This window comes from Rhopalosiphum padi, chromosome 1 (assembly GCF_020882245.1).
Source record: "Rhopalosiphum padi isolate XX-2018 chromosome 1, ASM2088224v1, whole genome shotgun sequence".
Taxonomy (NCBI): Eukaryota; Metazoa; Arthropoda; class Insecta; order Hemiptera; family Aphididae; genus Rhopalosiphum; species Rhopalosiphum padi.
In genome coordinates, this window is record NC_083597.1 from 9,197,227 (window position 1) to 9,212,085 (window position 14,859).

At 29.0% G+C, this 14,859-nt stretch overlaps 1 protein-coding gene across 1 annotated transcript; it reads left to right on the plus strand.

Annotated features, from left to right (window-relative positions):
- The first annotated feature begins 7,214 nt into the window (after window positions 1-7,214).
- LOC132926330 (serine/threonine-protein kinase Pink1, mitochondrial-like) lies at window positions 7,215-10,607 on the plus strand. The gene is made up of 9 exons (XM_060990714.1): window positions 7,215-7,496; window positions 7,575-7,728; window positions 7,925-8,111; window positions 8,260-8,439; window positions 8,499-8,624; window positions 8,692-8,866; window positions 8,931-9,176; window positions 9,288-9,383; window positions 10,124-10,607. The coding sequence occupies exons 1-9, from the start codon at window positions 7,215-7,217 to the stop codon at window positions 10,307-10,309; spliced, it is 1,632 nt and encodes a 543-aa protein (XP_060846697.1). The 3' UTR covers window positions 10,310-10,607.
- The last annotated feature ends 4,252 nt before the right edge of the window (window positions 10,608-14,859 follow it).

The following is a 14,859-nucleotide window of genomic DNA, read 5'->3' on the forward strand; positions in this document are numbered from 1 at the left end:
AATATATAGTCACAATATAGCTGTGTTATTATTTTTATGTTTAATGAAGGAAAAAATCGAAGGTAAATTATCTGTCATTTAATAATTTATTTGAAGCTAGACGAATAAAAATATACCAATATGTATTTTCCCACATGGCGATAAAATTTAATAGAATAGATGGAATTATCTTAATTACCTATTGGCTATGATAATATGAAATAGTATTAGTTCAATTATTTAAGCTCCAAAACTGGTGTTTTGAGAAATTTAATAGGAAAGTTATGAAACTTTGCAAAAAGTTTGGTTATAGGTTCCTGATTAACCGAAAAAAAGTCGCCATCCCTCTAAGGTCTGAAAGTGTCCGCCATCTTGGATTGTATGTGCGATTTTTCAGTTTTTTAAATTATCTTTGAAAATCCTAATTTTATCTAAAAAATACCTCTATACAAAAATGTGGCTGACAAAATTCTAATCCATGTTTTATAATATTAGACGCGACGAGCTATAATACTATATATAGGATGATGTAAGTTGGCGACGCGACGCGCCGCACTCAAAACTCAATATTTACGTTTTTTTATATATTATATTAGCATGTTAGTATGTTACAGATAAACATTATTATTGATATACAGTAATCTATATTATAAATTATAATCATATTATATGTGCATCGCATATTATTTAGTAAAATATAAATATTATTTTATAATATTATTATATAGGACATATCACATATAGGTTATATTGAATATTTTACAGAATTAAGTTATTAACACAATATTTTTAATGTAAATTGCTTTATTTACATTTTTTTTTATTATTAATATTATTATTCTAATTCAATTTTTACGTTTGAACGATGGACCATATATTATTTCATTATCGTCATCATTTGAATTATCATCGGACTCGTCTTCAAATATTTGCTGTTCACAATTTAGACATAAATGGTTATAGTCTGGTGTTTTGTATGCTGGTCCACATTTTTTTATACAAGCACATGTAAATTTTTCTAAAATACATTTTGGCGCTGGTTAATTCCATGAAAATATTGGTTGCAGTCCATTCCTGGTTATCGCCATCGTGGTTTTAATTTTACTTTTGTAATAATATTTATATTTTACCAAATAATAATAATGCGATGCACATATAATATGATTATAATATTTAAATTAATTATAATATAGTATTATAGTGTATATCAATAATAATGTTTATCTGTAATATACTAATATGTTAATATATATTTAAAAAAAACGTAAATATTGCGTTTTCTAGTGCAGTATTTCTCCACCTTTGTATTATGGCGACACACTATTAAAATTTTTCATACTTCGTGATACATAATAAAAAAACATACCTACACATTATATTATCAATTTTTATTATATATTATACGGAAACAAAACAAACATTAACCACACCAACTACGTTTAAGTTGTCAGTCCTAACTCCTAAGTCTGAATAAAGTGGGAAGGAACTTTGTGTTCGGTATAATTTTTTTTCGTGTAATAGGAATTTACGTATGTATACCCAGGGGTAATTTTTACCTGCCATATTTGGTGTGGGAACTTACATTCGCCCAAATAAAACAATATCAGGTAAAAAACCTCGAGGAAGAACCGCTTTCACCACTTAAATAAATCCGCTAAATAAAGTAGGTATACACAAGGAATGGTGTAATAATTTATATATATATAGGTACTCATAGATAATCAGTGGCGAATCTGGAACTGTCGGAAATTTAAAATTAGAGCCCGCGCCTCCACGTAATTATTTAAAAACCTCCTTCACACCACACCGCCAAAAAATAAATAAATAAATAGTTTACATAATATTTCCAACTCTTACTTATATTCTGAGGGCATGGATCAATTGTGCCTAACACACAATTTTTGTTTAGGGTCAGTTATACCAATAATTGCGCTTGTATAACACATACTAAAATGCTTAAAAATTAAAACTTATTTATTGACAATTGATTACTGGTTAAAGTAACTAGGTATAATATATTTTATAAATATATGTATCGGGAATTTTATGAAACGTTTTTATTTAATTTTGAATAATTAACGATCAAACTTCTAAAACACAAAAAAAATTATTTATTTATTATTTATTTATATTATATGTTGTATATATATAAATATATTACCTAATACTCACAACAAAATCAGTTAGTGTTATTATATTATATTTATATAATTATAACTAACTTATAATTTTCCCTTAGGTATTGTAAAATGTTTTAAATGCAATTATTGGTCTATCGAACATTTTACTAAAAAGTGCAATAAGATTATATTAGCTATACAAATAGAATCTATGTATTAAAAAATGTTAATCATATTATATTTTATCAGAATTATTTAAGTGCACAAAATATACATTATATAAAAATCTGGCCCTTATGACTTAAAATAAGGTGTTATTGCTTAAAGCATAAATGTGTTTATTAACTAAATTCCAGTTACGGCCTTGTTCGGTCTTGATTATAATAAAAAATGTAGAGCAGCATCAAGGTTTATATAAATTATTATTTTTATTCTTTACATAATATGTGTATAAAACATAAATAAATTATGTAGAACAATATCTCAACATATATCATAAGAACATATATAATATATCTTTGAAAATATTGTCTTATTCATAAAATGTTAAATTAAAATATATGTATATACTATATACTATATTGTATAGGTTATATAAAAATCGGTATCCAGATCACTCTTGTCAATTTTCTTTCTTTCCATATTTGTATAAAAATCTGCATGATTTTGGAAGTTTCACGCAAACTAAACGTAAAACGAGCATAGTAAATAATACTAAAAAATATCAATTTTAGTAAAATATCATATTATGATTCACTAGGAAAAATTTACCTATATGAATATAATAAATTTTAACTGTGTGTAAGTACATTTATAATGTATATTATGTTATATTTTTACATAGAGCCAAAAATATTATTTATTACATCGTTATGCTCTTCAATTAATTTCAAATACGACTAATTAGTAATTATGTAATAATTTTTAATAAAAAAAAATTAGTAATAACATATATAAAAGAATAATTCGATAACTCTCTATACTAATAACTAATATAGTTGACGATAAACTTATTTAGATCAATTTTTGATCTTTCCAAGTTAAGAAATCCTGAACATAAAATCTGATTAATTTCGTTTATATTATGTTTTGTATTGCAGTGTCGTAACTATAGGTACTAGACCATCATGGCCAACATAGTACTGGGAACACAATAATATTAAACATAGAGTTATAAAAATGAATTCAAACATTTTATTTAAAAATTTTTATTATATTAATTATATTTTAAAAATATTTATTTAGATAGTAAAACAATAACTTTACTCTAAACATATTAAATGCTTATAAATTATATTAAAATGTCTGTAACTTTTTTATTAAACATTTGTAAAAAATATGATCATATGCACAATCACAAGGGTAAGGTTTGATCCTGTAGACCAGTTAAATATTTTGTGAGGGTGCATAATCGCATTATTCAATTTTTTTCTCGTTCAGTAATTATATGTTTTTTAATTATTACCTTGATTTTATTTTATTCGAAGGCAATAACACTTATTATATATACCATAAATTCTTAAGAATGGTTTAAAATAGTATTTCGATAATTTATCGTATAATAATTTGAAAAACATTCGTAAGTTTTTATTAATAATAAAAATAATAATAAAAAATAAAAAAAAATAATAATAAATAAAATAATAATATTATATTATTACTATTATTATAATAAAAATTGTTGTTATTAGTGCATGTGTTAATATTTAATTTTAACTATACTGGCCAATATAAACTAGAAAATAAAATCAATAGTTTTAGAATTTATTTATCGTCTCAAATCATTAACAGTTTATTAACGTCCTGCAATACGAGCAGTTCCTATTACGTATATCTAGTGTCTTTATAGCTTGTGTCCTAATGTCCAGCTCAGCAATGAACTCTCACGAGAAATGGTGTCGATCAGTTATCGACAGCCTCGATTTGGAAGTCAACCACATCATAAATGCGTTCGGGCTACCGTCACCGATCATCGTTTCATGGGCGCATCGCTCTTTGTGGAAACCACTCCAATCCTCGAAGACGCCGATGGCCCTGCAAGGATGTCGGGAAGAACGCGAGACGTGTGGCGACGATTTGGAAAAACCACCCGAGACGTGTGGCGACGATTTGGAAAAACCACCCGAGACTTGTGACGACGATTTGGAAAATCTACACGAGACGTGTGGCGACGGTTTGAAAAAACCACGCGGGTTCTGGAGAAGAACAAAAAAACGCTTGTCGGATATTTTCCGAGCGGTATGTACTTGCGGCTGCGCCACGCGCCATACACAATAAGGAGTTTCGTATGCGGCGCACAGTGGTCCAAAATGAAAGTGCGTCACCGTTATTGAGTCCAGTGTAACCTAACCCAAATTCATTGAATTTATTTTTATTATTTACGAAAGACGAGGTTAGGTTGATTTATGTTACTCTGGATTTCAATGTGAATTATAGACAAAAATGCATTGCATCATTCGATGGTTATAATTGCATTATTTGCTATAATATTAAAATTTTTTGGTCGTGAAAATGTTTCCTTTTATACAGTTATCAATTTATGAATATGAAAAAATGATGATCATTTTTTTCTGTATAAATTATAAAATATCGATATATTAATTACGTAATTCATTTAATTTATTTTTATTATTTACGAAAGACGAGGTTAGGTTGATTTATGTTACTCTGGATTTCAATGTGAATTATAGAAAAAAATTCATTGCATCATTCGATGGATATAATTGTATTATTTGTTATAATATTAAAATTTTTTTGGTTGTGAAAATGTTTACTTTTATGAATTTGTGAATTTATGGTTGTAAAAAAAACGATGACAATTTTTTTTCTGTTTAAAATATTGATGTATTGATACATCGCTACTAACTACTTATTAGATGCATTTAATAAATAATTAAAAGTATCGTTTATTATTATAAATTATTGTTGTTTTGTAAATTAAAATATTATACATATTATAAATGACAGACTGATGTTTTTTTTTTACATATATTAAACAAATAATTAGATACATACCTAATTATTAATTATATAATATTATTTGACTTAGTTAACTAACTAAGCCGAAATAGTTTGACACTTAAGTTTACCACAAAATAAATAATTTTACAAAGGATATAATTATAACTATACGGAAATAAAAATAATAATTTAGTATTGATATGATATTACAATATTGTATTGAACTTAGTATTATCCTGATTGTAATTATTTAGAAAATCAAGATTAATAATTATTAAAGAAAAAGTGGTATTAAATCATGAAAAAATCAATAAAATATATTTTTCAAGTACAAGTATACGAGTATCTTATACGCTATTATGCTACTAATATATCCATTAAAAAAAAAAAAAAATTAGAGTTTACAATTTTGCTAAACAAAATATAACACAAAGAGTACATACTCACTTACATAGTAAGGTCTGCAAGCGCGAATTTAGTAGATATTTAATAAATATTATTTATGCACCATCTGCTAGCTGAATCTAATCCCATGTCTAATTACTTATTTTTAGACTAGTGGTCTTCAACCGTTTTGGACTCATGACCAACTTTTTAGGCCTATATTTTTCGCGACCAGGTAAGCTTTATAAAAAAACTAAAATTGCTTAATGCTTTGCAATAGTACTATAAAAACATTTAAAACTGACTAAATAAAAATTACATTTTATTAGGTATTTAAGAAGACTTATCGCGACCCAATTTTAAAGCTTACGCAACCCACAGGTTGAAGACCACTGGCCTAGACTACGGTTGTAGACATGGGCGTAACTAGGATTTAATACTTTAATAGTCACAGGGGCTAGAGTCTTAAGAAACCAAAGTTAAAAATAATTGGAGGCTAATTGAGGCTAAAAAGTAAAACCTTATAGGGGGGCTAAATACAAATAAAAGGGGGGCTAAGCCCCCCTAATTACGCCGATGGATGTAGATTGAACTATTTAAATATTTTATTATATAAATAGAATGCTGCTGTGTAATTGATCGAGTTGTGACATAATATGTAAGGATTATATTGTTCAAAAAACTGTGCACAATCTCTATTCTCTACCGTCTTTGATATTCGTCATCTCTCTATATGCCATAAGATACTCTGCTTTTCTACGGACCATATAAAGGTATAAGGTATATCTTAGTCCACGGTTTTTACCTATACCCACGGCTATAGTGTCTATAGCCGTGCCTATACCGCAGTCTTTACAAACAAAAAGTACCCATTAGAGTGATAAGCACTTGTCCGAAAAATGATAAGAGTGGTAGACCTTTGGACGATTGCCCTCCAACTCAACCTACAGGTACAAAGTTCATTATCATCACTGTGTTGAATGATAGTCGATAACAAGTTTATTACATGTGAAAATATATGTACCTATTATTATTATTTATTACCCATGTGACTACTGGTCTTCAGAAATAAGAAGTAATATAAAAACCTAAAACCGCCCAACTTTGAAAAGTTATTTCTCGTTCAAGAATTAACGAAAAATAATAATTTGAACGTTAGAATTCATAAAAAATATCCCTACTATTTCATGTAATTTTAAATATAGGTTGCCATTTGAAAATCAAAAGTCGATAGTGTTTTCACTATTAAATATAAGAGTGAAAAAAATAAAAATTTTGAAAAAAAAAATTGAAAACACTTAATACTTTTTGAAATAATGTGTGTTGTTTGTTAAAATAATCACTCTGTATAAGAAATTATAACATAAATTAATTAGTAAATTCCTGAAAAAAAATATTACATTATATAACGGTATAAATGTTCTAAATAATAGGTAATAAAAAAATATATAAAATTGAGTTTAATATAATAACAATATAAGAATATAACATATATAATTATTACTAAATTACTCCCGAGAATATTTAAATATTCTTGTTGTCTTGAGTTGTTCCATTTTATTTGTTTATTTATTTAATTATATAAAACAAATTGTTTTTATATCTTTAATACTTATTGTATTGAGCGGCACATGGATGGGAATATTCGTCTTAATATGCAAATTTTACTAATCGTATAATTATAAGTTTATTTTTCAGCTAAAAACAACTTAAACGGAGTCTGACATCTGTTGTATTAAGCTTTATATTAAATATATATTTAAATAAGAAATGTTAGTTCACACCAAAGCGCTGAATCCAATCGTCAATCACAATAGTTCACCGAGTTCTGGTTGGCAGAATCGATGGAACCTCGCCAGGAGAGCGTTCGTCGATAACCTGCTGAGCCGGGTAACTAACTCATTATCAGCCGACTTACGAAGGCGTACAGCCAGGCACCTCATGTATGGTAACTCAAGACCTTTTTTCGCACTTGTTGGAATAAGTTTAGCTTCTGGTAATGGTCTGATAACAAATGAAAATCAGTTGGAAGGCGTTTGCTGGGAAATCCGAGTAAGTGCTTTTTTTATAGAGTATGAACTGTTTAAAATATATACTTGTTAGTCGTTATGTTTTTTTACTTTTTAATAGGAAGCAGTTGGTCGCATGCAAAAGAACCTAACAGTTGCTGAACGCTTGAATTTAAATTCATCTTTGGGCTTGAAACAGTTTGAATTAGGATCTGTTATTGCTAAGGGGAATAATGCTGTTGTATACGAAGCAAGAAAAATTGAAGAGGATACATGTATCTAGTTCTAACATTTAATTTTATTAATACTATTTAATTGACATAAAACATTTGAAACATTTTTTATTTTGACTATATTCTTTGCTTAGAATATTTAAACAATAATAATTCAAATTACAAATACTATTCTAGTTTTAGTTTATAACAAATTTGTAAATGAATTATTTTTCTAAAATATTGATTTTACTTACAGATCCTAGTAATGTATTTCTGAAACAAGAGTCATCATATAAAAAGTATCCTTTGGCTGTGAAAATGATGTTTAATTATGATGCTGAAAGTAATGCCATGTCAATATTACGTGCCATGAGCAGAGAAACAGTTCCATCTCGTTCTGTTCAACATAATTTTTCTAAAACAGATCAGCAATGGCTTATTGGGTTAAGTCTATTTTTAGATTTTATATATTTATTGGTTAAAAAAAGTCAATAATTGCAAAAGAAAAAGTACAATTTTGTTATGAGAATAATCAATTCCATACTTATTTACTTTGCGTATAATAAAAATTTTTTAATTTTCCTGTTATAGTTATGATCATAATTTGATTAAATTATCACCACATCCAAATATTGTTATGATGCATTTGTGCTTTGCGGACTATATACCAGAGTTGATTGATTCACATACATTATATCCTCAAGCTCTACCAACTAGAATAAATCCAGAAGGTTATGGTCGAAACATGAATCTATTTCTGGTGATGAAAAAGTAAAATATTTATATTTAATTATTTATTAAGTTTTGAACTCACTTTTATTATGGATTAGATATGACATGAGTTTGAAGCAATATTTATCTAAATCGCCATCACTGAAAATTAGAGATAAAATACTTCTGCTTGCTCAATTATTGGAAGCTGTTTCTCATTTGTCAAATCAAAATGTGGCACATAGGTATAAATATATTTAAAATATTCTCTATGTATATACATATTTATATTTCATATAAATGAAATTTTAGGGATTTGAAAACTGATAATATCTTATTAGATGTCTCTGAAGGTAATGATGTATGTCCAGCATTAGTCATTACAGATTTTGGCTGTTGTCTTGCTGATAAAGATAATGGACTTAATCTACCATATAAAACTTCTGACACTGATCGTGGAGGAAATATAGCATTGATGGCACCAGAAGTATAAAATTAGTACAATCAGTACTAATAATAATTTACCTTGTTTATACTTATTTCATTTTTAGGTTGTCACTGCTCGACCAGGAACATTTGGACATATCGATTATTCAAAAGCAGATGTATGGGCAGTTGGTGCAATGGCATATGAAATATTTACTGGTAGTAATCCATTTTATAGTTATGAAAGAGGTAAACCTCCATTATTGCGCAATTCTACATACAAGGAAGAAGATCTTCCTGCACTTAATAGTGACATACCATTAGTTATACAAACATTAATTCGCTCATTACTGCAAAGATCAACGTCTAAGGTAATACTGAATGATCTTTCAAATGTATTTTACCTAATAAGCATTCTATGATTTATTCAAATATTGTTTTAACTTATAAGTTTTAATTGATGTATAAATTATATTTTCTAGAGATTAGATGCTTCATTTGCTGCTACAGTTTGTCAGATATATCTTTGGGCGCCATCGTCGTGGATTACAAAATATGTGATGCCAACTAGTAACGAGGTATATAACATTTAAATATATTAGTTAGGTTGAACTGTTTGAAAAAAAAAATATTAGTTATTATGTTTCTTAAAATTCCTAATTAATTGGCTCATTTAAAAAACGATACTTTAGAATTCTGTTTGAAAATGTCTGTCACATATCTCTCTCACTTTTCTACACCTCATCTTATAATTATAATTAAAAAATTCTTTCCTATCTAGAACTATATCCCTTTGCAATAATAACCCTGACTTTGATTTCTTCTCTGATTCATTTAATAATATGATAACTAAACGTTAATAAGACAGGCCTGAATTGGTCTCCTTAGGTCTTGTATTTATAGGTTAAACTTAAATATGTTATACTCCATTCACGGTTAGAAGCAACCCAGGTGGCGTGGCAACCAGTTTTTGTCGGTAGACTCAGGTCACACACAACTGTTTCCCCTACTTAATTAACCACCAGTAATATAAACAGAACTATATCACATTCATATGTATAAGTCGTTTCCCTGGGTCGCTTCTAAACTTAAATGGAATATATAGTATGTACATTAATAACACATAAAGAATTACTTTTAAAGTTATAACAATTATCTAATGCTTATAAGTTTTAATCTTAATGGTTACCAACTAACATAAATAATATAAAGTAGGTACTTCTTTTTAAAATTAAAATACATTTTGTTTTTAGAAAAAAAAAAAAAAAAAAACTATAATGGTCTAAAATATCCGTAAAAAATCTGAATTATTTATTAGGTGTTGCAATGGATGTTGTGTTTAACAACAAAAGTGTTATGTGAAGGAGGAACAATGATGTCAACTTTAAACACTAAACAACGCACATGTACAGAATATCAATTAATCACTACATTTTTGCATAGAGCAAAATTACATGAAATAAAAAATGCGTTGTACTGGATGCAATCTATACAACAAGAATAATATTTTTAAGCTATTTTAGTTATTATACTAATAAATGGGTTTTGGTATTAGTCGTGTGTACAATCTTTGATAAAAACTATTTTATAATAATATGTTTTATCCCGTATTGAAATGTCCAAATTATAAAAAAAAAAATTGAAATATTAATTTATTTTATTGTAATAAATTATTTGTATGTGATACTTATTACAGATGGATTTTAATAATTAATTATGTGATTCATTTGATTTGATTGTTGAGTTTGTAGTATTTTAAGTGATTTATTAAAAAAAATATTTATTTTATTATTATATACAAATATTGTTGTTAATATTGTGAAAACACCTTTCATACAATTTGTTTTGGGATAATAATTTATTTCAAACACTTAAGTGAAATTTTATAAGATTATACATTTAAAATTTAATTTATCCCAGAATTTATGTATGAGTAGGTCATGGCTTATTGACTCGTGACTCATTTATGACTATATATTTTCCCATATATTAAATTTTAGCACAATTTATTTACTCTCTGACTCGTGCAACATGGTAAATTTTCATTCAATAGTCAATCTTATTGATTTTTTTTCTAACTAATTATTACATATTAAGTGAAATTAATAAAAAAAAGGCTACTCATTTGGTAAGGGGAGGGGAATAATATTGATATATTCATATTTAGTAAACAGACATTTTTAACTTCAAAAATAAATATGGTTATGTCATTCATATGACAAATAAATAATATGATAATGTTAAATTGAATTTAATGGTAAATTATTGCATATAAAAACCATAGTGCGGTCAGTGAATCAGCTCTATTTCTAAGGATTTTTTAAATATTTCATCATGTTATTAGGTATTTGTTATTTAATTTTATATTGGTTATTACTTTATTAGATAGATTGATCTAATTTTTTTAAAATAACATAATAACATATTTTATACATATAATAATATACTATATGTTTATAATTTTATATATTATATATTTATTTTTATTATTATTAAATGTGGTTTGATACATTAAATTATTAGAGAGACAAGAATATGGGCTATATATATTGTAGGCTGATGGGAGATGGGAATATGTTGAAAGTAGTACTGACACCACTGAAAGACATAATGACAAAGAAAGAGTCCAAGGGGAAGGCCGTAAAGAAAATGGAAGGAAACTATCAGGAAACTATATTAGAAGAAATTAGAAGCTTAGGAACAGAGAACAGACGTATGATAGAAACAGGGCCCTAAACCTTCCCCCACTTCTCCTAGGTATTTTATTTGTTTGTCTCTGTAACTACAGTATAGGTATGTAGATATGCAAACATAAAATTTGCATGGGAATATGAATGGATAAATGGCATCGCTACGTCAGTAAAGTTTATCACCCCTCTCCGCCCTCCTTCTCACCCATTAGTGGATGGATAGACTTCCAACGGGTATATCGGCATTTTTGCAATCCTTAACTGCAATTACGAGTACTTACATATAGTGGACTGATTTTTATGGGTTTGATTCATCGAATATTGGTTTATATGAACTGGAGGACAAAAAGTAGTAAGTAAGTATAAATTTTTATTTGGAGATACTGCCAAATTATTTCTGATATCATTAGCAAAACCATAATATATGAACCATTGAACATATAATTCATAAAATTAATGTACGTAGATATTATTATAAATATTATAGATATTACTTAAATAAGTTATAATAACATATTTTACATCCAAGTCTAAAAGTATCCATAAGTACTAGAAAAAAAAAAGAATCTAGACATTTTAAAATATCATCTAGGGTCTATCAATATACATAAGAATTTAAAAGTTAAAATTCAGATTTATCTTAATGAAACGTATTATGTTCACGTTCGATCATATTTTTATACAAATTATATATTAAAGTTATTATTAATTCAACAAGGAGCTTACTGGAATCTTTTTCATTGCGTCTGCGTTTTCGTCTTTTAATTTGAGTTGGAAGTTTGATCGTCGCAAGTATAGTCCAGTTTCTATCTTATGTTCTTTTATTTTTCGTTTTAAAAGTCTACCATGGTGGTAATGATCGACATTAAAACTTTCTCCGAATTTCACTTCCCTGAATATTATACCCCATCGTTCAACTTCCGGCGTAAGATTCTTAAAATTCTGTCTTTCAAGTCTTTTTGTACATGGATGCTGATAAGGTTTTTTATACTATTTGGAAATTTTTATTTTGTGAGAATTTGGAAATAACAGGTAACACAATAAGACAAATATTTTCTTACCGGCTTCTTGTTTAATTCCAATAATCTCTCTACCTCTAGTCTATTGCGTATAACGGGGGTGTTTTCGAGAGAATCACTTATGTCCCATGTTTCTATTTTGCCTTTAACGAGCCATCTCATTAATTTGATTTCTTCTCGTCTCTACAAAAATGTATACTTAACACGTGTAAATAAATATTGGCGATTAGCCTGTGCTTTAAGTACATTCGGCTCCGTGTCCACCGCTTCACACGTTTTATTTTCCTCGGTGCTGGCTTTTACTGGCTCATTGGCCAGTAGGTCCATCACCGCCGAAGTCCCCAGGTCCAAAATTGGTTCAAGCGGCATGGTTAACTGGCATTGCTGCTCGTTAGTCAATTGCCACTTGGCCTTTTTCTTCTCTTTCAGCTTCAGATAATTTTTTCGTAACCACGCCCGCTGCACGTCCGTTTTTTAACCTTCACCGCTGGCGTTGGTTCGGACGAACAGCTAGTGGGATCCGAGTTGGTAGGTTCATTAAAATGTTGATCATCACTTCCTGCCAATTGACGATTAGCCTGTGCTTCAAGCACATTCGACTCTGAGTTCACCGCATCGTTAAAATGTTCACTTGCCGCCGATTGTTCCGGCTGCTGTGCCAGCTCTTGTAAACGCTGGAAGTCCACCAACCTAGCTATCTGCCCAGCCTCGGCAATAATGGCCGCCCACACCGGGTTTTGCAATTTGCGGTTGGTAGACATCCGGTCCACCTGTTCCTCATCTTTCTGTAACTGTTTGATTTCGCCTCCGTTGCATGTTGTGTCTGGAAAGGACGGTTAGTAGATACAATGCAATAATATGCTGAAGATAAAAATTTAAAGAGGTTAAAAATATATTTCCATTACTTTAAAAAACATTACATTTTTTTTATAAACTACCTATTCGAGTTAAACCCCAATATGGCTAATATTCTTAGATAAATTATTTACCTGCAGATATTCCACTATTTTCTTCATCGCCGCTGGAGGCATCGTTCATACTCCCACATTTTCTTTCTCGCCATTATGTAGGGTAATGCAATGAAATTCAACGCGAGCATATCTAGTTTTTATTTGATAGGTAGGTGGGTTTAGAAAGGTTTACGACGTATCAAGCGAATGTAGTAATATCGGATATTCTTACTTAAATAAGTTATAATAACATATTTTACATCCAAGTCTAAAAGTATCCATAAGTACTAGAAAAAAAAAAGAATCTAGACATTTTAAAATATCATCTAGGGTCTATCAATATACATAAGAATTTAAAAGTTAAAATTCAGGTTTATCTTAATGAAACGTATTATGTTCACGTTCGATCATATTTTTATACAAATTATATATTAAAGTTATTATTAATTCAACAAGGAGCTTACTGGAATCTTTTTCATTGCGTCTGCGTTTTCGTCTTTTAATTTGAGTTGGAAGTTTGATCGTCGCAAGTATAGTCCAGTTTCTATCTTATGTTCTTTTATTTTTCGTTTTAAAAGTCTACCATGGTGGTAATGATCGACATTAAAACTTTCTCCGAATTTCACTTCCCTGAATATTATACCCCATCGTTCAACTTCCGGCGTAAGATTCTTAAAATTCTGTCTTTCAAGTCTTTTTGTACATGGATGCTGATAAGGTTTTTTATACTATTTGGAAATTTTTAATTTGTGAGAATTTGGAAATAACAGGTAACACAATAAGACAAATATTTTCTTACCGGCTTCTTGTTTAATTCCAATAATCTCTCTACCTCTAGTCTATTGCGTATAACGGGGGTGTTTTCGAGAGAATCACTTATGTCCCATGTTTCTATTTTGCCTTTAACGAGCCATCTCATTAATTTGATTTCTTCTCGTCTCTACAAAAATGTATACTTAACACGTGTAAATAAATATTGGCGATTAGCCTGTGCTTTAAGTACATTCGGCTCCGTGTCCACCGCTTCACACGTTTTATTTTCCTCGGTGCTGGCTTTTACTGGCTCATTGGCCAGTAGGTCCATCACCGCCGAAGTCCCCAGGTCCAAAATTGGTTCAAGCGGCATGGTTAACTGGCATTGCTGCTCGTTAGTCAATTGCCACTTGGCCTTTTTCTTCTCTTTCAGCTTCAGATAATTTTTTCGTAACCACGCCCGCTGCACGTCCGTTTTTTAACCTTCACCGCTGGCGTTGGTTCGGACGAACAGCTAGTGGGATCCGAGTTGGTAGGTTCATTAAAATGTTGATCATCACTTCCTGCCAATTGACGATTAGCCTGTGCTTCAAGCACATTCGACTCTGAGTTCACCGCATCGTTAAAATGTTCACTTGCCGC